General features: G+C 47.8%; 2 protein-coding genes across 6 annotated transcripts; one reads left to right on the top strand and one right to left on the bottom strand.

Annotated features, from left to right (window-relative positions):
* On the top strand, nucleotides 1–15,592 carry LOC308459074 (uncharacterized protein). Of its 5 annotated transcripts, none has more exons than XM_080974146.1 (4): nucleotides 1–257; nucleotides 7,092–7,212; nucleotides 8,746–8,859; nucleotides 11,143–15,592. In XM_080974146.1, exons 1-4 carry the CDS (start codon nucleotides 234–236, stop codon nucleotides 12,477–12,479), a joined length of 1,596 nt encoding a protein of 531 aa, XP_080830272.1. In that variant the 5' UTR covers nucleotides 1–233; the 3' UTR covers nucleotides 12,480–15,592. The 5 variants fall into 5 exon arrangements, with proteins under 5 accessions (XP_080830272.1, XP_080830273.1, XP_080830271.1 ...); XM_080974147.1 differs by lacking the exon at nucleotides 1–257 and adding an exon at nucleotides 4,916–5,185; XM_080974145.1 differs by lacking the exon at nucleotides 1–257 and having other exon boundaries at nucleotides 5,218–7,212.
* Nucleotides 15,593–16,598: 1,006 nt separating this feature from the next.
* LOC308459049 (tigger transposable element-derived protein 3-like) lies at nucleotides 16,599–23,862 on the bottom strand. Its single transcript, XM_080974086.1, has 3 exons — nucleotides 23,191–23,862; nucleotides 21,477–21,926; nucleotides 16,599–20,229 (listed from the first exon to the last, which is right to left on the bottom strand). The coding sequence occupies exons 2-3, from the start codon at nucleotides 21,517–21,519 to the stop codon at nucleotides 18,242–18,244; spliced, it is 2,031 nt and encodes a 676-aa protein (XP_080830212.1). The 5' UTR covers nucleotides 21,520–21,926; nucleotides 23,191–23,862; the 3' UTR covers nucleotides 16,599–18,241.
* Nucleotides 23,863–24,056: the final 194 nt, after the last annotated feature.

The raw sequence follows: 24,056 nt of genomic DNA, 5'->3' as shown, positions 1-24,056 counted from the left end.
CGGACTCCATTTCCCAGGATGCTCCGGGAGGCGAGGCTGGAAGGCCGAGAGCTGCTCTTCCTCCTCCTCCTCCTCCTCCTCCTGGAGATTGCAGCATCCCGCATCGCCTGCTCTGGTCTGGACAGGCGTCCGGGGCGCCTTTAATCCGCCTAGCAAGAAGCAGCAGCGGCGGAGGCGTCCGGGGAGCCTCCTCCTGCTGCAATCTGCATTCTGCCTTTGTCCTGCGCCCCGCCATGGCCTCGGGGGCTCATGCACAGGTAAGGGGGCAGACGCCAGGCCTTGCAGCAGCAGCAGCAGCAGCAGCCACAGCTGGAGATGTCTTTCCCGGGGAGGGGGCGGCGCCCGCCTTTACTCTCCCCTTTCTGCGGGGAGAGAGAAGAGTCTCAAACTCCACCCGCTTGGAACGGATCAGAGCCCTGGCGCTGCAGCAAGGGCGCCTCTGAGCACGTGCAGAGTGGCCCCACCCTCTTTCCCCGTGGGCTTGGGAGGCAGGAAAGGGTCCCTCTGCGCCCCCAACCCTAAAGCTTAACGAGATAACAACCCACTGAATCTAAATAGCAATAAAGAGAGGCTTTAAATGGGGAGTCGTCTTTTTGATGCACTGGGAATGGTTATTTCCCCCCCGTCCACACACCTGCTCCGCGAAGGTGGGTCCAGAGGGAGGCGAGGGATCTTTGGGATCCCGCATTTTCAGTGAGACTATTCAGGAGGGCAGCGAAGAGGGTATTTTTTGGGACCAGCTGCGGTTTAAATCAGGGCTGGAATATGATGGAGGCAGGCCAGCCCGCCCCCAAAGACATGTCTGGCTCCTGGAATGGGTTGGTCTAGCTTTCTATTAGCCTGGTGCTTTCCTTCGCCAGATGTTTTGGACTACAAATCCCATCAGCCCCTGCCCACATGATGGTGTAGCTCATGGGTAGGCAAACTAAGGCCCAGGGGCCGGATCCGGCCCAATCGCCTTCTAAATCCAGACCGCAGACGGTCCGGGAATCAGCGTGTTTTTACATGAATAGAATGTGCCCTTTTATTTAAAATGCACCTCTGGGTTATTTGTGGGGCATAGGAATTTGTTCATTGCCCCCCCACAAGGTCTGAGGGATAGTGGACAGGCCCCCTGCTGAAAAAGTTTGCTGATCCCTGGTAGCTGATGCGGGCGCACCTGTGCTGGCTGGGGGCTGATGGGAGTTGTAGTCCAAAGCATCTGGAGGGCAGTAGGTTTGTTTATTTATTAAAATATTTGCATGCTGCTATTTCATTAAAATAAAATCAAAGTGGTTCACAGTAGTACGTGCAAAGAAACGGTATAATAGTGAAAATCAGGCATCAGTTAACCATTACGATGATACGTATTCTTAATTGCCTGCATGGGCCTGGAAGAATAAAAAAGTTTTCATCAGGTGTGTTTAAAGGTAGAAAGTTGGCCAAAATATTATTTATTTGTGTGCTGGGATGGGGAGAAAGATGTAACAGAGAGGATGGTGAAAAATGGGGAGTGGCAAGCTGATTTCGTGCATCTTGCACATTCGCCCCTTGGAACTCACTGCTACAGGATGGTTGGGGACAGTGATGATATACATACCAGTACATAATAATTCTCTATGTATCAAGAGCAGATCTGATGTTTAGTTAGTCTGGCTGAGGACGACTGGATGCCAGGTGGTAAATCACCATGTTCCTTCCCTTTGGCTCCAAGAGAGTTTTCTTTGACGGAGGTTTACCTATGCTTGAGCAATGTAGCCATTTTAAATGCCAGTAAGGTAACAGGGGTAATGAAGAAGTGAGAACAGAGTTAGGCCTGAACAAAAATGTTAATATGGGTCACATTAGAGGTACTGGAGAACAGAAGGTAAGATAAGAAATAAGAACATTATTATCATATCACTATGTTATTAAGATGATAAAGCATCTCAAAGATGATTGAAACCAAGCCTTATGAGAAATGATTGAGGGAATTGGGTATGTCTAGCCTGGAGAAGAGAAGAATGAGAGAAGATATGGTAGGGATTGTTAAATATCTGAAGGGCTGTCCCATGGGAGAGGGAACAAGCTTGTTTTCTCCTGCTCTGGAGGGTAGGACTCCAATAAATGCCTTCCAGTTATAAGAAAAGAGATTCCAACTAATATATCAGGAATAACTTTCTGAAAACAAGAGCTGTTCAACAGTGGAATGGACTTCACTGAAGGTTTTGAAACATAGGTTAGGTTGCCACCTGTCGGTGGATTCTTTAGCTGTGATTTCTGATTTGCAGGGGGTTGGACTAGATGAACTTTGGGGGTCCCTTAGAACTCTACAATTCAATGATTCTATGACATCTTTGGAGAGACTTACAAGAGTTGAAAATGTTACAGTCTACTATGCTATGTACCTAAATGCTCCCCTAGAACTCACTGGGACCGTTTCCGACCTTCACGTTATGTTTTGTTACGCTTGTTAACTGTTCTTTCAAAAAATGTAATAAAAACGTTTATAAAAACAAACACACCATACAAATCAATATGGCGAACCTGACCCAAAACACCCACCCACCCCACTCACACATGAAAACAAAGACCACCACAGCCAACCACAAATGAATAACCACACCCTAGGCCAACCCCAACCTATCTCACCACCAAAGGAACACAAGCGAACAGCAGAGAAGCTGCACAAGCAACGCTGACACAAACCCCCACATAAGTAAAATAGAAACATCGCCACCCGATCCCATCCCCACTCATCTCCCCCCCACCTCTTTCCCCCTTTTCTTCCTAATGTCTCAACAAATGAAACTGATTTGTAAAAAAAAAAAAAAAGTTACATGGAAAAAAAACACCAGAGAGAAACATTGCACATACCTTTGCAAATCAAGAAAATCTTTAATAAAAATACATTAAAAAATAAAATAAAAACAAACAGACAAACTTCAGTGGGTGATCCTGAAGCAGGAAGCCCTTCTTATTCTTATTCTTCGAGGCACCTTCCTTATCCTACACAACTGCTCAGACAAATGTAAGAAAGCGCATCTAAGACTTTGCCCAAGCAAACCCACAATCTGCAGTTCAGATCACACGCTGCCCTGAGACGGGCTGAGTTTCGGTGTGGGGTCCCTGATGAGAGAGATGCCATTCAGCGACTGCCCCCCCCCCCCCCGATGACTGTGCCACTTTATTCTAGATGAGCGCTGGCCCCTCAAGCTGTGGGAAAGAGGCACACTTCCCTGAACACCAGTGCTATTGTTGTTTTGAGTGGATCCTCTGCCCCTGGAATGGAAGCAGCTGATTGGAGGAAGGCAGCAAGCTGTTAAGTAACGCAGGAAGCTGTATCTCACCAGACTATAGAACCATCTAGCACAGTGTTTCCTGACTGGCAGCAGGCAGGAAGGGTCTCAGGCAGGAAGGGTCTCCTTTACATGAGAATATGTTGTCGTTTAGTCGTGTCCGACTCTTCGTGACCCCGTGGACCAGAGCACGCCAGGCACTCCTGTCTTCCACTGCCTCCCGCAGTTTGGTCAGACGCATGTTTGTGGCTTCGAGAACACTGTCCAACCATCTCATCCTCTGTCGTCCCCTTCTCCTTGTGCCCTCCATCTTTCCCAACATCAGGGTCTTTTCCAGGGAGTCTTCTCTTCTCCTGACGTGGCCAAAGGATTGGAGCCTCAGCTTCAGGATCTGTCCTTCCAGTGAGCACTCAGGGCTGATTTCCTTCAGAATGGAGAGGTTTGATCTTCTTGCAGTCCATGGGACTCTCAAGAGTCTCCTCCAGCACCAGAATTCAACGTAAGGAGAGCCAGTGTGGTGTAGTGGTTAAGAGCGGTGGACTCGTAATCTGGTGAACCGGGTTCGATTCCCTGCTCCTCCACATGCGGCTGCTGGGTGACCTTGGGCTAGTCACACTTCTCTGAAGTCTCTCAGCCCCACTCACCTCACAGAGTGTTTCTTGTGGTCGAGGAAGGATAAGGAGATTGTTAGCCGCTTTGAGACTCATTAGGGTAGTGATAAAGCAGGATATCAAATCCAAACTCTTCTTCTTCTTCCTCTTCTTCTTCTTCTTCTTCTTCTGCTGTATGAGGCCAGTCGCACATCTCTAGTCCAGCATCCTGTTCTTGCAGCGGCCAAACAGAAGCCCCAGTAGGACCCGAGCACAAGAGCAGTCTGTCCCCCTGTGGTTTCCCTCAACTAGCATTGCTACCTGACCCCAGGTGCATGGAGAAGCCCTCCTTACTTTTCTGTCCTGAAGCTTCCTTGGATGGCCTTGTTGAGTTCTAGTATTCCAACAACGTAAGAAGAGATGCCTGTGGAAGTGAGCAAGCAGAGTTCAAGCGCAAGAGCAGCGTGGCTTCCATAGTTCTACCTATTCTGAGAGGGGATTTTTTATCTTCTCTTCCACATTAAAAAAATATATTTACTTTGTCCATAAAATTTTCTTTTCCACTTTGTTTAATTAGAATATATGTATGAGATTGTATAGGAAAAATAGGGAATAACAGATACAGATTTGCTTAAAATGTATATAGGAAGTGCAGTGTAAGCGATGGAAGTCAATCAATGAAATTTTATTATTGAGATGTTTGTAGAATAAATTTGGAAGAAATTCTCCCAGTTTTTCTTTTTCTTCCAATTTTACTTCTTATTTTTTCTTCTTTTCCTTTTCTCCTTTTTGTTCTTTTTTATATATGTCTGCTTATCTGAAAAATATATGTATGTATTTGCAGTATTTTGCTTGTATTTTGTAAAAATTATGTTAAATAAAATTTAATACATTTATTTTTTAAAAAATATATATATTAAAAAAAATTAACCACTTTGCAGATAGGAAAGTAGGACACCGGGGCAAGAATGTTGTCTCTGGTGTGATGGTTGCTGCAGGGATGTGCAGGTTTTGTTTCCCGCTCCTCTATGGGTATCCTTAAAAAAAAACCACCCCCTTCCTCCTCTTGCTTGAGGCACCATTCCACCTCCTCATGGTATGAAATGTGTTACGCCAGCCTTTGCATTTATATCTCACCTTTTCCTCCAAGGAGCTCAAGGTGGTTTACATGGTTCTTCCCGCTCCCTATAGAATCCTAGAAGAGCAGACTTGGAAGGGAACACAGTGGTCATCTAGTTCTACCCCCTGCAACGCAAGAATCTTTTGCTCAACCTGGGGCTCGAACCCACAACCCTGAGTCCCATGCTTTACAACATATCCCCACAACAACCCTGAGAGGTAGGTTAGGTTGTGTGTGAGTGACTGGCCCAAGGTCACCCAGTGAGCTTCGTGGCTAAATGGAGATTTGAACCCAGGTCCCAGTCCTAGACACTCTTAACTACCACACCAGACTGCATCAATGTTCAATAGGTGAGGACTGTATGGGAGCAGACAGCAACTGGTGCTTCTAGAACAATACTGGTGGGTTGGGAGATCTGAGCACCCTAGTGCATTGCCGTTATTGATCATGCAAATAGAATGAGTTTGCATATGGAAACAGTTATATACTGCCTTTTGACACCTGGATAGCACGCAGGTGTATTATTATTATATTATTATTATTATTATTATTATTATTATTATTGACTGCAGCTTGAACAGAGAAATTTTGCATTGCCATTATGTCTTTTCTAATAATGCCTTGGACTAATAATAAGGGCAGTCTGGGATAATGACACCCCATCCTCCATCCAGCTATAAAAATCTGGGACAGATATAGATTAAAACAAAGTCCTGCAACCTCCTGACAATCATCTAAGCCACCCTGAGCAATTAAATTGGAATGGGGAACTAGGTAATTATGCCATCTGCCGAAAAGCACAGCTTATTGAGAATATGTGATCATATATGCGGTGGAGGGGGCAGTAGGAGAGCTCCCCCCCTTTTATAAATGGTTGCAGTCAAAGTGTTTGCTGGATATTCAACAATTGCAGCAGCGTAATACCCCCGAGGAGAGCCTGTAAATCTGGAAGCCCTTCCTGAATGGTTAAAGTAGCACCAAACTCCGCTTTTAAAAGTCGACCGTAATATGTCCGCTGGAGAAAATGGAGGGCTTTAATTACAGAAGGTTTTGTGCGCGCATGAGATTGGAGGAGAGATTATGGAGAGAGCTCCATCCTTTCCTTGGTAAATAATATTCCGCCTCTGCTGACTTGAAGTAAAGCAGTTTCTCTGTTGATGGCACCTTTAAATTTGGAAGGTATACTGTTGATCAGATCAGTGTTGGAAACATGGAAGAGGGTTTCGTGGCCCCTTTGCTGGAGCTATGGGAGGATAGAAATACTTCACTGGGATTCTGCTTCCAATATCATCCATAGCACCTCATGAAGCATTGCCAATGTCTCCATCCTCTAGTTCTGCTATGAGAAAGGAAGGGTTTTTAAAAAATGGAAAGGCAATTGGATATTTAATTTGACAACAAATTAGGAGGGGGAGTCCTTTTTTGTTTTTGTTTTTGCTTTTATTATGCATTTTGTGTTCTTACTTTGTATTTTAGTGTTGTGAACTGCCCTGTCATCTTCAGATGAAGGGCAGTATACAAATAAATAAGCAAATGAAGCACAATGGAAACCATCAGGACTTCTTGACAACCAAGAAACAGGTTTTTAAGGATTTGGTGTCCTGTGGAGTTGGATGCTTAGACTAACTGCAAGCCATGTTTTGTTCTAGGGTGGAGTTCATGGTTCTGATCTCTTAACCAGTTACAGGTTTGAATTGCAAGTGCTTTCTGGGGAAAGAAGGTGTAAGGCTTCAAAGGATGGTCTGCTGTCTGATAGCAGCAGCTCACAGATGTGTAGAGTTGGAAGGGATCCCAAGGCTCATCTGGTCCAACCCCTGCAGTCAAAATGTGCACCCCCGGCCATACTCTGTGGCTCTGTTTTATCTATGGATGCCTTTCCTTCTTCCCAGCCCATCCATCTTCCATCCTCCTCTCTTGGCTGGCCCTTCCCAGCAAACACAGAGAGAGCCCTCAATTCATAAGAGCTAGAATCACAGAATTGCAGACTTGGAAGGGACCCCAAGAGTCATCCAGCTCAACCCCCTGCAGTGCAGGATGAGGCCTGTGAGGGCTGCCGTCATCACACCCACTAGCAGAGGGAACCGTCCAGATCTCCATCCCAGGTTCCCTTTCTCATTGCCGCAGGTGATGTTTGAAGACGTGGCCGTCTATTTCTCCTCGGCGGAGTGGGCGGAGCTAGCAGAATGGCAGAAGGACCTCTACCGGGCTGTGATGGTGGACAACTATGAAGCGGTTACCTCTCTGGGTAAGGATCTCATTCCCTGCTTGGGTGTCCTTTGATGTTCCTGAGAGCCTGGAGACAGCAGATAAATGATCCTGGCATAGAGATGTTGGGGTTTGCAGTGGGGACAGGATCTCTTTGTTGAACTGATGTGGGGGCTGATGTAAGATTTTGCAATCTGCAAACTGTAGACCAAGCACCAGTCCGAAACTTTTTGTTTGACTTTAGACCAGCGTTTCACCAACTTGGTTCCTGCATAAGAGCATCAGATGGCTGCCAGATGAGGCCAAAGAGAGCACATCTTGTCTGCTATCAGATTCTCATGGTGGCTGAGCCAGATGCCTGAGTGGGAAGCCTGCATGCAGGACCAGATTGCAACAGCAGCAACCCTCCCCATTTGCCATTTTATTTCATTGCATTTATACCCTGCTTTTTCCCTCCCAATTTGCTCAAGGTGGCGTACGTCGTTCTCCCCCTCCTCCTTTAATTCCCACAACAATGCTGAGAGGTAGGTTAAGCTGAGAGGCCGTGACTGGTCCGAGGTCACCCTGTGAACTTCTTGGCTGAGCGGGCATTTGAACCCTTGTCTCCCAGGGGACAGTCTCCAGGGGACAGTAAGGTTTCTCCTGAACATGTCCCCAGGTGCTGTGGATACAGCGGGTTCCCTCACTTGACCGTCCATCTAGGAGGAGGCTGCTGGATAGCCTTCTGTAGGAGTCCTGGCACAGTATACAAGAACTGATAAGCAACCTGGTACCTAGAAAGGAATGCTAGAGGGATGCTCTTATTTATAACCTTAGGTTGCTAGTATGATTTGTGGGAATGTTCAGGGTGGCAGGAGAGGATATATTGTTTATTAATATCCTTCCTAACTTGCGTTAGCAAGTTTCTTTACTTAGCAGAGTGCATTCCCCTTTACACAGCAGAAAACTAGTTGCAAACTCGTGTGAGTTTCTTAAGACAATGCACAATTCAATCTGGCCTGTCCTCATTGTGTTCTAATATTTTCCTGGTAAGACCCCTTGAATCCCTTCCAAAAGAATAAAGACACCACAGTCTTATTCATGTGTAAGACATAGCTTAGCAGGTCTCGTGTAAATCCAGCAGAGTTGAAATAGAGTATTTAATAGATGACAAATTGGATGATGAAAAGGATGTGGATTATACAGAGTAGTAGAAAAGCAAAAGGAACCAGGAAAAGTGTGGAAGGGAAGTCATATGGTATATGCAGATATTCTGTATTTGGTATGAAGTTGTAAGTGGGATGGGGGCTAAATATGCTCTCTGTTTCTGTTTTCGGAAATGCAAAAAAAATTATTTTTAAAAAAAAAATAGAGTGTTGGTCTGCAACCTGGGGGACCTGGGTTCGAGGCACGACTCAGCTGCAACGCTCGCCAGGCGGCCTTGGGCCATTCGCCGCCTCTCGGCCCGGCGTACCTTGCAGGCTTGTTGTTGTGGGGAGCAAGGGGGCTAGGTGCGCCACCTGGAGAAAAGGATGCTATATCCTTGCAAGAAATGAAGGGGAAATAAAGATGCTGTCCTCTGCTCCCACGACAGGGCACCCGTCCGCCAAACCCGAGATCATCTGCAAAATCGAGTGCGAAGAGGAGCCTTGCATGGAGGAGCCCCTGGAGACCCCCAAATGGAAGAGACCCCAGAGCCCATGGCTGGGTGAGTTGGGGGTTTTGGGGGGCCATGGGGGTCCTTGCAAAGAGGCCTTTCCTTGCCCCCCCGTAACTGGTCCTTACTGGTGTTGCGGTCGGGCCTACGTGGCGCTGGCCTCACAGATAATGCAAACTCTGACCGGCAGCATCTCGGGATGTGAACCAGGATGGGGACCCGGGTTCAAATCCCCTCCTCCAGCTCCCTAGCGCTGGAATTGAGCCGGTCCCCGTCTCTCCTCCTGGCCTACCTCGCAGGGCTGCCCTCGCCATGAGGCGGCCATGTTTGTCACCCTGAGGGACAACTTGGGATACGGACATAACCATAAGTACAAAGATCAGTGTTTTTACCTCAAAGTTATCCTGTAGTTTCACGTAGTAGACTCATCCCGATCCATCCTGGAGGCAGACCCCCCAAACTCCTCCCAAACTCTTGAGGCAATTCCGTCTTTTTCAGATTATTTCGAACCGAAACTCGTGTCCAAATGCCTCCAACTACCACCCTTCCTTTTGTGTAAAAAGCTTTGGGGCCTTTTTTTTCTTCTTACGATCCAGCGTATATAAATTTTTATGAAATGAAGTAACTTCAAATTCTCATGGGGGAAAAAATCTCCTGAGGGAATTAGGCATTCTACATTTATTTGGCCTTCTGGAGGCTGTTGCCGTGGAAACGCTCCCCGGAAGGAAAAAAGGCGGGAAAACGCCTCAGCTAGAGGACCGCTCCTATGTCTCCCATTTTGTCCACATCCCTGCTTATTCTGAGGAGAAACTTCTCCACAGGAAGGATCCCAGATCCCCTTAGATTCCTCACCCCTTAAGTCCCTGAGGGAGAAACAGATAACCTGAAGGCCAGAGAGAAACCACAAAGGCTGTGGTACTGAGGGAGGATTTTAATTTTTCTTTTCCTCACAGAGGAAAGATGGGGCCTGCCAAGCTGACCAGAGGCAAGGAGTCCAAAATGGCTCCTGCCCCAGGGAGAGGAGACACTAGTCTAGTCATCCTAGCGATAATGATAGTAATATACTTATTTGTACCCTGCCCATCTGAGAGGCTTCCAGCGTAAATAAAAACATACACAGGGCTGCCTTCAGATTACTTCTAAAGGTTGAATATTCACTTATCTCCGCAGGGTGGGTGCCACCACAACATGCCGAAAATTTCAAATCAGTTTCCCATAACCTTTCTTTCTCAATCTGAAAGCTGAATATTATGCCCCAATCCCCTCGCCCAGTGTATCATTACAGATTTAACCTGTTCATCTTTTGTATGCCATTCCAAAAGTAATCTATACATTTCCGACAGTAATTTTATATTTTCTAACAAGCCTTTTTCAAATCTTGAGGTCTCATAGCTGAAACCTTTCTTTTTATCTATCTTAAATATATCATTTAGATGGTGAAACTGTAGCCAGTCAGTTAATCCCTTATCTCTTCAAAATCTTTCAATTTCACCTGATGTTCTACTTTAGTTAACAGCTCTCTATGTGTTGCCCAATTACTTCTCATATTTAGTTTTTTTCCAGAGCTATCACTTCCAGTGGGGAAAGCCACCAGGGCGTTTTCTGTTCCAGTAGCCGGTTCTTTTTTTAAAACACGATTTTATTAAAGCTTTTTTCATAATGCGGTAATAATAATAATAATAATAATAATAATAATAATAATAATAATTTATTTATATCCCGCCCTCTCCAGCCGAAGCTGGGCTCAGAGCGGTTAACAACAATAAAAGTAACACAGCACTCTAAAATCAATTCATTTTAAAATCAATTCAAAATCAAATTCATGGCAACCATTGGGGTAGAGTTCTGTGAGGATTACCAAAGGAGGGGGTCAGACTGTGCCTTGACCAAAGGCCTGGTGGAACAGCTCTGTCTTGCGGAAAGATGTCAAGTCCCGCAGGGCCCTAGTCTCTTGTGACAGAGCGTTCCACCAGTTCGGGGCCATGGCCGAAAAAGCCCTGGCTCTAGTTGAGGCCAGCCTAACCTTCCTGTGGCCCGGGACCTCCAAGATGTTTTTATTTGAAGACTGTAAAGCCCTCCGTGGGACATACCAGGAGAGGCGGTCCCGTAGATACGAGGGTCCTAGGCCGTATAGGGCTTTAAAGGTTAAAACCAGCACCTTGAACCTGATCCTGTACTCCACAGGGACCCAGTGCAGCTGGTATAGCACTGGGTGAATGTGATCCCATGGCAAGGACCCGTAAGATCAAATGAAGTTCTTCTCAGGGACTGAACGTGGGGTTTCTCCCTGAGTCAGTGATGGTGAGACTCTCCCTTTCCCTTTCTTCCCCGCAGGAGATGGGATCAGGATGGAAGACGAGGACGAAGGCAGAGGGGCAGTCCCTGTCCGGCGGCGCAAAAGGAAGAAGATGGTCCACCCTTCCAGAACGGAGAAACCGGTGACCCGGGCGGCGAGCGCACAGGACGAGGACGAGGGTCCCCCGAAGTCAACGCTGAAGACAAAGCCCCCTGAGTGCCCCGAGTGCGGCAAGAGCTTCCTGAGCAACGTGGCGATGGTCATCCACATCCGGACGCACACCGGGGAGCGGCCCTTCAAGTGCCACCTGTGCCCCAAGGGCTTCCCCTCGCGGGGGGACCTGAAACGGCACATCAGGACCCACCTGCGCAAGAAGGAGGACCCCGCGGCCGGCGACGCCAGCCCCAAGGCGCGGAAGTGCCTGACGGCCAAGCTCCAGCTCCTGCGCCAGCTTGGGGCCACCCTGGGCCCCAGGAAGCCCCACACCTGCGCCCAGTGCGGAAAGAGCTTCAACAAGAAACAGGACTTGCGCAAGCACCACGGGACCCACTCGAGCGAGCGGCCCTTCTCCTGCCCCGAGTGCGGGCGCAGCTTCCGGCTCAAGCAGATCCTGGTGGCCCACATGAAAGTGCACGTGGGGGAGCGGCCCTTCTCCTGCCAGCAGTGCGGGAAGCGCTTCAGCCAGAAGCACCACGTGGAGAGCCACCAGCGCGTCCACACGGGCGAGAAGCCCTTCTCGTGCACCACGTGCGGGAAGCGCTACTCGCAGAAGCAGCCGCTCATCAGCCACCTCCGGGTGCACACCGGGGAGCGGCCCTACGCCTGCGCGGAGTGCGGGAAGACCTTCCGCAACCAGGCCACCCTGACCATCCACAACCGGATGCACACCGGCGAGCGCCCCTACCGCTGCCTGCTGTGCGGCAAGACCTGCAGCCAGCTGCAGCACCTTAAGAGCCACCAGAGGGTACACCGCGGGGAGCAGCACCTCCTGCAGGCGGGCGACGCCAAGGCGCTGGCCCTCAAGAGGGCCCGCGAGGTGAAGGAGAAGCCCTACCCGTGCCCCAGGTGCGAGAAGCGCTTCCGGGACGAGGAGATCATGCAGACCCACCTGAGGACGCACGAGGAGAAGCTGGCAAAATTTGGACTCCTTCCGAGCGGAGCCAGCCCTGGGGAAGGCCCTCCTCTTCCCGTTCAGCCCCCAAAGACCCTGCCAGAGTTTAAGTCTGTCGGCAGAGGGACGGGCGTGAGCAAGAAGCCTCCCTCTGCGCCACAGCCTGGCCCGGCAACTGGGAAGAGGGCCTTTGCATGCTCCGATTGCGGCAGGAAGTTCACCCAGGCAAAATACCTCACCATGCACCGGAGGAGCCACACATGAGGGAAACCTGTTTGCGTTGGAAGGAAACCTGGTGGTGCATTTTAAGGGTGCCTTTGTGAGCAAAGGCTTTCTTTGGAGCAACTAGCGTGTGGAAGCTGCACAGAAATCTTCCTCTGGCCCGTACGATGAGGTTGGGGGAGGTGGAGAACAAGGGGGCAAAGTATGTTGCTAGCTTGAGCTGAAATAGGTCCTGCAACAAAAGCAGTTATATTTCTTATCTTCCACCCTCACCCCCTTATTTTGAGTATCTAGTCCATGGAAGATTTCTGTGTAACTTGCAAGCCTGTATCAGTTGTCCTCAGCGAAGGGATTGCTTCGATTCCTTATCCTGTGGATTCAAAGGAACTGCAATAACTTTGAACTCTTTGGAGCTCTGGATCTAGTGAGACAGTATGCAGCATTCTTTTAGTCCTTGTTGCAAAGGCTTCTGGGTAGCTGTCCTACATGGGAAAGAGAGAGAGAGAGAGAGAGAGAGAGAGAGAGAGAGAGAGACGTAAAACTCTCCTGCTGAACCTGTCAAGAGTTGGATTTGTTCATGGAGCTGGCAGTAGGAACAGGAATTCACTCCCTTAGGATGTGGCTACAGTCACTAGGCAAAATGGTGCTTTAAGATGGATCTCCCAAAAGCTTATTGGGTAGATTTTATAGCTAAGGTTGGGAGCTCAGTAGGAGTAAAGGAAGCTGTCGTATACAGAGTCAGACCGTCTGACTCAATATTGTCTGCCAGCGGTGCACCAGGGTTTCAAGCAGGGTGCATTCTCAGTCAGAAAATGACCCTGAGACATGCTGTCACTCAGCTATGACCCTTCCCCATCATTCAGAAACAGTATGCCACTCACTGCCAGCTGCAAGGGACAGGCAGAGGAGCAGAGGAGCCAACTCCTAGGGACCAAGGTCCCTTTGCCTCCCCCAATACAATATTTGCAGGGCCCCGGCCCCCACAAAGTTGATGAATATTGGCATTCAAATGGTGTGTGTGTGCTGCATCATGTGAATGGTTATGTGGGGCGGGGGTTACCTGCCCCCCATATGTTATTCAAGTTGGCACCCCAGTGATAAAGGTTGCTTCCACGACAGAGCCCTTTAGCACTGCTGAATCAGCAGGATGTGGAATTAAGGCGGGTGAACCCGCCCAACACTTTAGCATAGCAGTGTATTCTCCTTGAGAAATTTGGCAATGCCAGCTCCCATGGGCAACTGCCTAAATAATGTTTCCTCGGAAGCAAGTCCTCAATTCAGTGTTATATTTAAGCCCTCACCTGTGAGAGTTGCCTCTAGGTGAGTACATGGGATTACGACTTAATGTGCAGCCAGGCTGGTGAATGAGGGACAGCACAGAAATGTGGCAGGTTGTTGAAGGACTTTACATCCAACTGAGCTGCTCACCCAAGTGGTAATCAGGCTACTAGCTTGTGTAGGCTTATTTACAAGGCTGCCTGAATTACAGAATTTTAGAGTTGAAGGGACCCTGAGGATCATGTAGTCCAACCCCCTGCAATGCAGGCATAAGCAGCTGTCCCATTTGGGGATCGAACCTGTGACCTTGGTGTTCTCAGCACCATTCTCTAACCCTGCTTTATGAGGTAGGATGAGTATGGGCTTAAATTACTGCTTTCCTCTTTTCAGGCACAGCAGTTGCTAATTAATGTATGTTTTACTTCACTATTTTAAACAAATAACATTGAAAGCATTAACGAATAATTGCTCTGGCTGCAAAATAGAAAACCAGTAACTAAACCGCTGCTCCCTTGCAGGGGGACAGGAACTGATTGATTAAGAGCCACCACAGGAATGCTATACAAGTGAATAGGTAGCAAACAGAATGAAGTGGCAAAGAGGCTCCTTGAAAGAAAAGGGCAAGAAGGAGACAACCAATGAAAGGGAGACATGTCTCTGGTGCATTGCCAGTTGACACTGGACAGCCTCGCTCTCCTTTTTCATTTTAAGACCAAAACATTGCCACAGATCAGGACTGAAAATTGATGGGAGGAGAACACAGGTCCTTTGAAATGCAGTGGTTTGGCAGTGATTAGGGTTGGGAAATATCTGGTTTTCAACATTGTACGCTCTCCTAACTTTCTTAAAATTCCAGTACAGTAGTTAAATAGGTTGTTTGATAGCTAAAAAAAACCCCTCTCCTTTTAAAAAGGACACTGTAGTTGATTAGCTTTTAAAGTTCCATTTGGGAGTTGATCATTTGCATGCTTGTCGAAGAGGGACGTTCCTGGATTTTTAATCTGCGATTCTATAAAACCCATCCTGCAGCTGCTTTGCTGTGGAGTTGTGATCAAATATCTGAGCTGGCTGTGGTCTGTGTTATCCAAAGAATTATTGGGTTGGAATTGGCAAGATTGCTGGACACAAATTAAACCCAAGTTTGCACAAAGCTGTCTACAATACTTGCTGTGGGGTGACCTTTTTGCAAATCAAAAGGGTTTGCAGTGAAATCCTGTGCATGTTTATACAGAGGCAAAACCCACTGAGTTCTATGGGGACTTTGTGTTTCTATGGGATTATAGCCTGTTTTGGGGTTTTGGGGTTGATTTTTTTATTTAAATATGATCATCTGTATCCCCCAAGTGACCTTGCATAGATATGTATAAAACAGGATGGTAATTTTTGTGAATTACTAATTTCTGTGTGCTTTTGCCTTCTTAATTTAACAGGGTGAATTAATCCCCACTTTAATGGGGAACCACCATTTCAATTTGTTGTACACAGAACACACATGGTAGCAAGGGGAGGATGATAATTCCTTTTCTCAAGTGCACTTAAAAGGTTGGTTTGGTTCTGGTTGACAATACTGCTTATTTCGGACCAATCTGGAGCCTACCAGCTGTTTTTAGTACAAATCCCATCAGTGGGAGTATATCTGCAGGACCACACCTTGCAATCTCTGCCTCCTGTGACCACCCGTTCCCACTGTCTCCCACTTATGTGAATGAAATAGCAATTGTCAGAGCAGCACCAGCCCAGCTGAAGTCATCTGGAGAGGAACAGTTTGGGATTCTTCCTTATTATCCACATCAGTGGTCAAGAGAACTGAAGTATGAACAGTTAGTTATCACAAGTCTCTTAATCTATTCTAATAAAGCAGTAAATGAAACGATGAACTTCTTAACAAAGTTGGGGTTACAGAAGGTCTCCCTTAGTCATACAGTACTTTCTTCTTGCAAAATTAATTCTGCCCAAGTTCTGCTAGGCAAATTTCTCCATCATCCATATTACCTATTTATTATAAAGCTTACTCTATACTGTGAATGGTTGCCTGTATCACAATTAAAACCATTTTTATTATGGATGGTCATAGATCCATAGAATTGTAAAGTTGGAAAGGACCCATGGGGTCATCTAGTCCAACTGCCTGCAGTGCCGGTATCACAACTAGAGAATCCCTGACAGGTGGCCCTCCAAACTCTGTTTAAAAACCTCCAATGGAGGAGAGTCCCGCCACCTTCTGAGATAGTCCATTTCACCGCCAAGTGGCTCTCACTGTCAGAAAGTTATTCTGAATGTACAGATAGAATCTCCTTTCTTGTCATTTTAATCCATCAGTTTGGGTCCTACCTTCTGGAACAGCAGAAAACAAGCTTGCTCCATCTTCCATGTGGGAAACTACAACTAATCCAGAATGCGGCAGCTAGACTGGTGACTGGGAGCGGCCGCGAAGACCACATAAAACCGGTCTTCAGAAAGATCTACATTGGCTCTCAGTACGTTTCCAAGCACAATTCAAAGTGTTGGTGCTGACCTTTCAAGCCCTAAACGGCCTTGGTCCAGTATACCTGAAGGAGCATCTCCACCCCCATCGTTCTGCCCGGACACTGAGGTCCAGCTTCGAGGGCCTTCTGGCGGTTCCCTCACTGCGAGAAGCCAAGTTACCGGGAACCAGGCAGAGGGCCCTCTCGGTAGTGGCATCCACCCTGTGGAACGCCCTCCCACCAGATGTCAAAGAGAAGAACAACTACCAGACTTTTAGAAGACATCTGAAGGCTTCCCTGTTTAGGGATGCTTTTAATGTTTAACAGACCACTGTATTTTAATACTTTGTTGGAAGCCACCCAGGGTGGCTGGGGAAACCCAGCCAGATGAGCGGGGTATAAATTATTATTATTATTATTATTATTATTATTATTATTATTATTCCATGTGACAGCCCTTCAGATTTTTAAGGTGGCTTACATAACACCTCTCAGTCTGCTCTTCTCCAGGCTAAGCATCCCCAACTCCTTCAACTGTTCCTCATAAGGCCTGGTTGCAAGACCCTTCATCATCTTAGTTGCACACCTTCCAGCTTGTCAATATGCTCCTTAAATTGTAGTGCCCAGAACTGGACACAGGTCTCCAGGTGGGGTGTGACCAAGGCAGAGCAGAGTGGTCTTTTTTTCCACACACAAGACAGAAAGCTCAAAGACCACATGAGGAATTATGTGACAAAGGTAGCACTTGAACTCAGATCTTGAGCCTTGAGGACCGGCCTGCCTGGCAACGGCACTCCTCCACAGGTTAAACTGCGTGCACTCTTACTTGTTTACTCTATTTATATGCCAAAAGGGTTCAACTGGATTTCTGTTTAAAATAATAGTTTATTATAACCTAAGGTTCAGGGAAAGGAGATACACACGCAGTTCTGAAACCACCAATGATGGAGAGAAGGTTCTGAAAAGAAATGGTAGTTGCTGGATGAACTGATGGGAGGAGCCGGGCTTTCTCAGCTGAGTTTAATTGAGGAAGTCTCTCTTAAAGGTGCCACCATTACTCAGATGCAATAACTTGGGCTGAACCATTCAGAATAATGTGATGAATATACAGGACAGGAGCTGTCCGTGGTGACATAAAACTGCTGGATTCTTTCTAATGACATAATGCACAGACTCTAAGCCCAGTCACAGTATCTGTTTTATTATATATTTCCAAACTGTTGACAAAAAGGTCAGTGAGCATCTCTTCCAGCCCTTTTAAAAGACAGGTTGTATTCCTACATCACAAGGTTTAGCACAGGGAGGCGGAGCCTGCTGCCCTTCAGCTGTGGGGCTCCAGGGTCCCATTGGCCCCAACCGGCATGATGAGGAAGATCAGGAATCATGAAGCCCAACAACACCAGGCGGACCAAAGGATCTTACCACGATGGTGTGGAAGACATCTTGGATGTTGCCATGCTTTCATTTCCTTTTACTCTTAATTTTAATGTTTTTAATTGGTAATAAAAGAATAGTTCTTGGAAAGTGTCTATAGATTTTACCGCAATCTAGCAGTGTAAAAATTTTGGTAATGAACTAAATGAATAAATCTTCCAAAACCAGGTCAATGAACTGGCTCAGTTAGAAGAGTGACCACTTTTCAGGAACAATTAAAGAGCCTTTAAAGGTTAATTAAATTGGATTGGGGGACAGAGAAAAACCTGTTCCAGAGCCCCAGACATTTCCCATCCTAGATACCTTGAAGAAATTCACAGCCATGCAAGCAATGCACTGATTCTCACTTTTATGCTATTTTAGGGGAAGGGATTTCCAAAGACCATTCCCAGCATTACTTCCCAAGCCCACGCCCACCTGATCACGCTGCAGCAACCTCCCCCCATCCCTGCCATGCTGGCAGGGGCTGATGGGAGTTGTAGTCCAAAACATCATGGAGGGCACAAACTTGGCAAAGGCTGTTGTACAGATGATGATGTTTTCTTGATTAGTCAATGCCCCAAATGACTGTGTGGATTCAGAGGGCCACACATGAGATTCAAAGAGAGCTAAGTTTGAGGTTGCGGCTCAGAGTCCTTCTTTGTTCAAGGCTTTTGCCCTTAATACTTGCATATTAGTCAGAGACATTCCATGAACCACATCCTCCAGCTTGTAGAAGGTCTGGAAGACGGTTGAGGATACCGAGTGGCACTCAAAATAGCGCCTCAGTGTGGCCAGGCTCTCCATGACTTCTGCCTTGGAAGGGCAGGGCAAGTTCTCCACCTTCTCTTCCTCTGCAGCTGCACAGGCTGGTTCTTGAACCCCTTGGAGTATTTCAGCACCCTCCTGGTCTCCAAAACACTCCAGCTCCTCATCGACCAGCACAAACTGTTCAAATTGTTGCCGGTCCTTGAACCCCAGGGCTTGGACCACGTCCATGGGAGGAGCTGGGATGCGGAGAGCCAAGCCAAAGCCCGCAGCTTGGAAACAGCTTGTGATGGTCTGTGGACAGACATCTAGCCAGGCTTGGACTATCATATGAACAGCGTCCAAAAGAGTCAGGTGCTTTGAGAGTTCGCTTGCAGGAACGGGGGATCTGCTGTCGAGCACGGCAAGGAGGCGAAGAAGCATCCTCCTCCGGTAGTGGCATTTGAAGTTCTGGACCAGCCCATGCTCAAGAGGATGGATGCGGGAAGAGCCAGGAGGCATGAAAACCATCTTGGTATGAGAGAGCTCAGTGTCGGGGTGCGCCGCACATGGGACCAAAAACAGCACCACGCTCCTGTCTGTTTGTTTCATGTCCTCGTTGAATTTCTGGAGCCACTCAGTGAAGATGGTCGCTGTCATCCATGCCTTGCTATCAGCTCTGTAGGTGACAGGCAACAGGTCCTCCCTGTCAACGCCTTGGAAGCCAAATGGCCTTCGTGCCTTGCCGACAATCAGGGCGTCCCTCTTGTCTGAAGCATCCAGATTGGTGCAGAGCAAGACAGTGAGCTGGTCCTTGGCTCCCTCTCCGCTGTCCCAAGCTAGGCCTTCTGGGGTAGCTCGAAACAGGATGCCAGCCTCCCCGCAGGCGTAGATGTCACGGGGGTCATATTTGTTTAGAATGTAGGTCAGGACGTTGTTTTCCCAGCCCTCATCCTCCAGATCCTCACTGTTCTCTTTCTCCTCCAGAGGTCTTCCACACGCTGCTTTCTGCCTAGCTTTGAAACCACGCAACCACCCCAGGCCTGCCTCCAGCTCTGGCTTCCTCCTGAACATCTTGGAGAGATCTCCAGCCTTCTCTTGCAAATGCATCCCATTGGCAGGGGTGCTGGACACACACCTGTGCTCAAACCACTGCAGAAGGGCCACCTCACCAGACATGGTCTTCTCCTCTAGCTTGCGCTTGCGCCCTGGGTTGCCGTTCTTAAACCACTCGGCCAGGATGCGCTCTTTGTTCTTGATGATGCGGCAGATCTGGGGCTGGGAGACCCCAAACCTCTTGGCCAGTTCGCTCTGGGAGACCTTGGGCCCTTCCAGCATCTCCAGCACCCGGACCTTCTCTTGCAGGGAGAGCTCCTTCCGCTCTTTCCTCTGCACGACAGTCTCGCTTGACAGAGGTGAAACCCTCTTCCTGCAGCTGGTGTGGTTGCTGGCATTCCCTGCCAGGCAGGCTCCCTGACCAGTGGCGAGAGCAACATGCTCCATCAAGCTCCTTCCACAGTCCCCGCAGACGTATGAGCATTGCCCAGTGTGGTTCAGACCGTGCTTTTCTAACTCTGCATTTTGGGCAAAGTTCTTCCCACATTCCAAGCACCAGTGGGGCATCTCTCCCATCGGAGCTCTGCAGATCCCAAAGGCAGGCGCACTGGGGCCACATCCCACTCTGTGGTCCATCACCAGACCCTCCTCACTGCCTGCTCTGGAGTCAGGCTGCCCTGGTTCAAAGTGGTTTTGCCCGAGGGCAGGAGGGCTGAGTCCATTCTCTCCACCTTTTCCAGGTGAGGCGTTGGCAGGAGGCAAGACCTCCTGCCTCTTTCGATGCATCTCCGGTTCCTCCTCCTCCTTCACTCTTTTTGGATGCTGGTCCAATCCTGGAAAAGAAAAAGTGTATTGAAGGTTAACTGAGTGACCAAAGGAAGTGCAAAGGACTTCTATATGTTCTTCTATCTAACAGACCACCCTTCACCAGGTGACCTCCAGATGTTTGGGACTACAACTCCCATCAGGCCTAACTAGCATGGGGGTCCTTTGATCAGACTGGGCACTGCCAAGAAGAGCCCAGTGGCAGGATCAGGCCAACATCCTGCAGTCTTTCAGATAGAGGACTTGTATTATTTCTGCTTTTCAGATTATCTGCAGATAGGCAAAATCCTACTTAAGTGGGGGAAAGTGTGGGGTGGGACTTGGATAAGAAAGGGCATCATTGGGACGCTGTAAAACAAGGTGAGCACCGAACAGCTTCATGGTCACACTAAACTCCCCTGTGGAGGAGAATCCCCTCTTGAGAAGAAGGACAAGAATACAAGGAGAGTCTGCAGGATCAGGTCAATGGCCCACCTAGTCCAGAATCCTGTTCTCACTGTGGCTAACCAGATGCCCAGTATGAGAAACCCCCAAGCAGGATTCGAGCACAAGAACAACTCTCCCCTCCTGCATTTTCTACCAACTGGTATTCAGAAGCATTGCTACATCCAACTGTGGAGGCAGAACAGAGACATCCTGGCTTGTAGGCATGGGGATATTTTAGAAGGTGCAGGGCAGATACCAGTGGAGGCGCTGTTTGCATGATGGGAGCTTGGCAGGTATGAGAGAGTATGCCTTGCTGGACCTTTAAGCCAGCCCTACTCTGGTGGGATTTGGTGTTCCCCCTCTGTTCCCTTCTTCCACCAGGACCTGAAGTCAAGATTGCATGCTGCATAGCTGAGTGACAGGGCTAGCAAACATTTCCGCCCATTTGCAGGGCAGCATAAATGCTGTCGTGCAAGAGTTGCAGGTTCCCCCACCCCAATTTGTGGCTAATGGGGCAGGGCAAAAGCAATTTTCATTTGCACTGAACGTTTTTGTGGTGAGGTGCATTGAAAGAATCCTCTCCTCCTGAGGAACCACCCCAAAACTCCTCAACCCCATGCATGTGTTGGCCGAGTTGTTGCTTCCAAGTAGGTGAGTGGAAATCACTCTGCACATGCCCAATGGCACGCTCTACTCTCTCCCTTTTCTCTTTTTGCTGCAGCTGTGAAAACAGCTTCCAGGACTAAAAGTCACCAATCCCCGCATCTAAAATGAATCCCTCAAGCTCTCCGCATGCAGCTCTCTGAGACTTCCTCAGAGCCAACCTTACCTGGATCTGTATCCAGTGGAACCTGGTCTTTTTGAGCCATCATTTGCCAAGCCGGGATGGAGGCCCCACCGCTGCTGCTTTGAGTATCCTCGCAGCACCCAGAGGCTTTAGAACTAGTGCTGGTACCAAGAGACGATGCAGGGAGGAGAGAAAGGCTGAGGATGGAGGATGCTGGAAGGACCAGAGTCTGAGCATCTCCCGGAGAGGAAGGCGAGTGCAAGGCTGCTCCCACTCCACCAAAGAGTCACAGGGCAGGAGAGGGTAGATGCCTGTTTGCTGCTGCTCATGGGGTGCTGCTCAGCTTCTCCCATCCAGAAATCTCTCCACCGCCAGCCCCATCCTCTCTGCCTGCTCTATGTTCATCTCGCCAATTGGTGCTGTGCTTTTCTGTTTAGGATTTCTTCTTGGCCTGGATTGGACAAGGGATCCCTCCAATGGGCAGCAATGGAGCTGGAGGAGAGAGAGAGAGAGAACAATGGTTCATTGGAAAAAACCAACAGCGATATCCCCAGCAAGAGCGAGACAGCCTTTCCTGACGCAGCATCCCGACAGACTGGGGCAGGAGGGTGCTGGAAGAGGACTAGGATGGGAATCTCTCCTCCCCACATGCAAATTGCTAGGGCTGCAAAAGCAAGCCTATTGCATTTCTCAAAACCAGGGCTTTAAATGTAGGGGAGGCCACCCCACGATCCACCTGCCTCTTTCATGGGCTGCTGCGGCAGAGAATGGGCACAAAGGAAATCTGTTAGGAACTTTAGAACCAAGGTTATCACCACCATCTCAGTATATTGTCAACACTGAATGGGAGCAGCTCTATGAGATTTCAGGATGTGGGAACATTCCTTGCTCTATCTGAAGCTGCTACTGGGGCATTTTGCATATAAAACAGGTTTTCATCACTGGTTTGTGGCATTTACCCGCCCCCTTTAAGATTGTAGTCCTCATGATAGAGAATAATGAGCCAATTTTAAAAGGGACAGAGGAAGCTCCTTTATATCAAGTCAGGTCCTTATTTACACCAGTGGTTCCCAAACTTTTTCCAGCTACTGCCCCCTTGGTTCCATAAACTCACGCCCAGTTCCCCCCTAGGCTATATATAAAAAAGGCATCATTCGTAATAGCGGTTTGCACAGCCCGCTAAGGAAGAACGCTAGAACGCTAAGGAAGATAACAGCATGTTGAAATTCAAAACGGTGACAATTAATTGCACATTTATTCAAAACCCAGTTAAAACCATTTAGCTTGATCCAGTGATACCAGCTTTTCAAAGTCTCCATGAGACTCTTAGTCTCAAGGTTGTGGGTTCAAATTAAAGAAATTTAATTCATTTAATTAATAATAAAAACAAAAACCAGGGGAAGGAAATATAGTAAAACATCCCTCCCACCTACTCTAAAAAGCTATAGGTAGCCCTTAATTTATTAATTGTTTTTTATTGTTTAAACCACCAAGATCGTATCAATCACAGTGTGTGTGTGTGTGTGTGTGTGAGAGAGAGAGAGAGAGAGAGAGAGAATGTCAGTTTGTGGGTGCAAGACACACATAATTCCTGGATTTAGTAAGTGTTTGGAGTATTAATCTGGGCTGCCAGATGCTGAATTTAACAGTGTCAAAATAGAAACCAAACAACTTTTCCTGCTCAGAAAATCTCTTGGGAGAAGAGCCATCATGGAGGACAAAAGGAAGGCGATTAGCAAAGCAAATACAGTGGTACCTTGGTTCTCAAACTTAATCCGTACGAGAAGTCCGTTCCAACACCAAAGCATTCCAAAACCAAGGTGTGCTTTCCCATAGAAAGTAATGCAAAATGGATTAATCCGTTCCAGACTTTTCAAAACAATCCCTAAAACACCAATTTAACATGAATTTTACTATCTAATGAGACCACTGATCCATAAAATGAAAGTAATAGTCAATGTACTGTACTATAAGTTTGAGGAAGCCTGATCTAAAGCCATGCAACCAGTCCATGCAGAATGTAGGCACCCTATACAGTATGTAGAAATGAGCAAACCAGTGATATTTTAGGGAGCAGGCTAGCAGGCGGGGCCCATGTCTTACATCATAGGAGCCTACACAACACAAAACACTGTTGCTGTATGTAGCTTTTATTTTATTTGCTTTTTATATTATATTTTGGAAATGTACATCCAGGTTTTTTCCCCTTTAAATTTTTTTGGGCTGCCCTCCAAGAGAGTGGGGCCCTAAGCTATAGCTTGTTTAGCTTATACGTAAATCCGGCCCTGTATCCTATATTATTCTAATGGTGGTAACAATAACTTCACGTCCTAGGACCCTCGTACCTACGGGACCGCCTCTCCCAGTATGCCCCACAGAGGACCTTAAGGTCCATAAACAGCAACACCCTAGAGGTTCCGGGCCCTAAGGAAGTCAGATTAGCCTCAACCAGAGCAGGGCCTTTTCAGTGATGGCTCCGGCCTGGTGGAACGCTGTGACTCATGAGACCAGGGCCCTGCGGGATCTGATTTCTTTCCGCAGGGCCTGTAAGACAGAGTTGTTCTGCCTGGCCTTTGGCTTGGAATCAACTTTATCCCCTCTTTCCTTTTTCCTTTCTCCTCC

The sequence above is a fragment of the Podarcis pityusensis genome, assembly GCF_964106645.2.
Source record: "Podarcis pityusensis genome assembly, chromosome: 12".
Classification (NCBI taxonomy): Eukaryota; Metazoa; Chordata; class Lepidosauria; order Squamata; family Lacertidae; genus Podarcis; species Podarcis pityusensis.
Note: the sequence above shows the minus strand (reverse complement) of the source record. Positions and strands in the feature narration are given on the sequence as shown.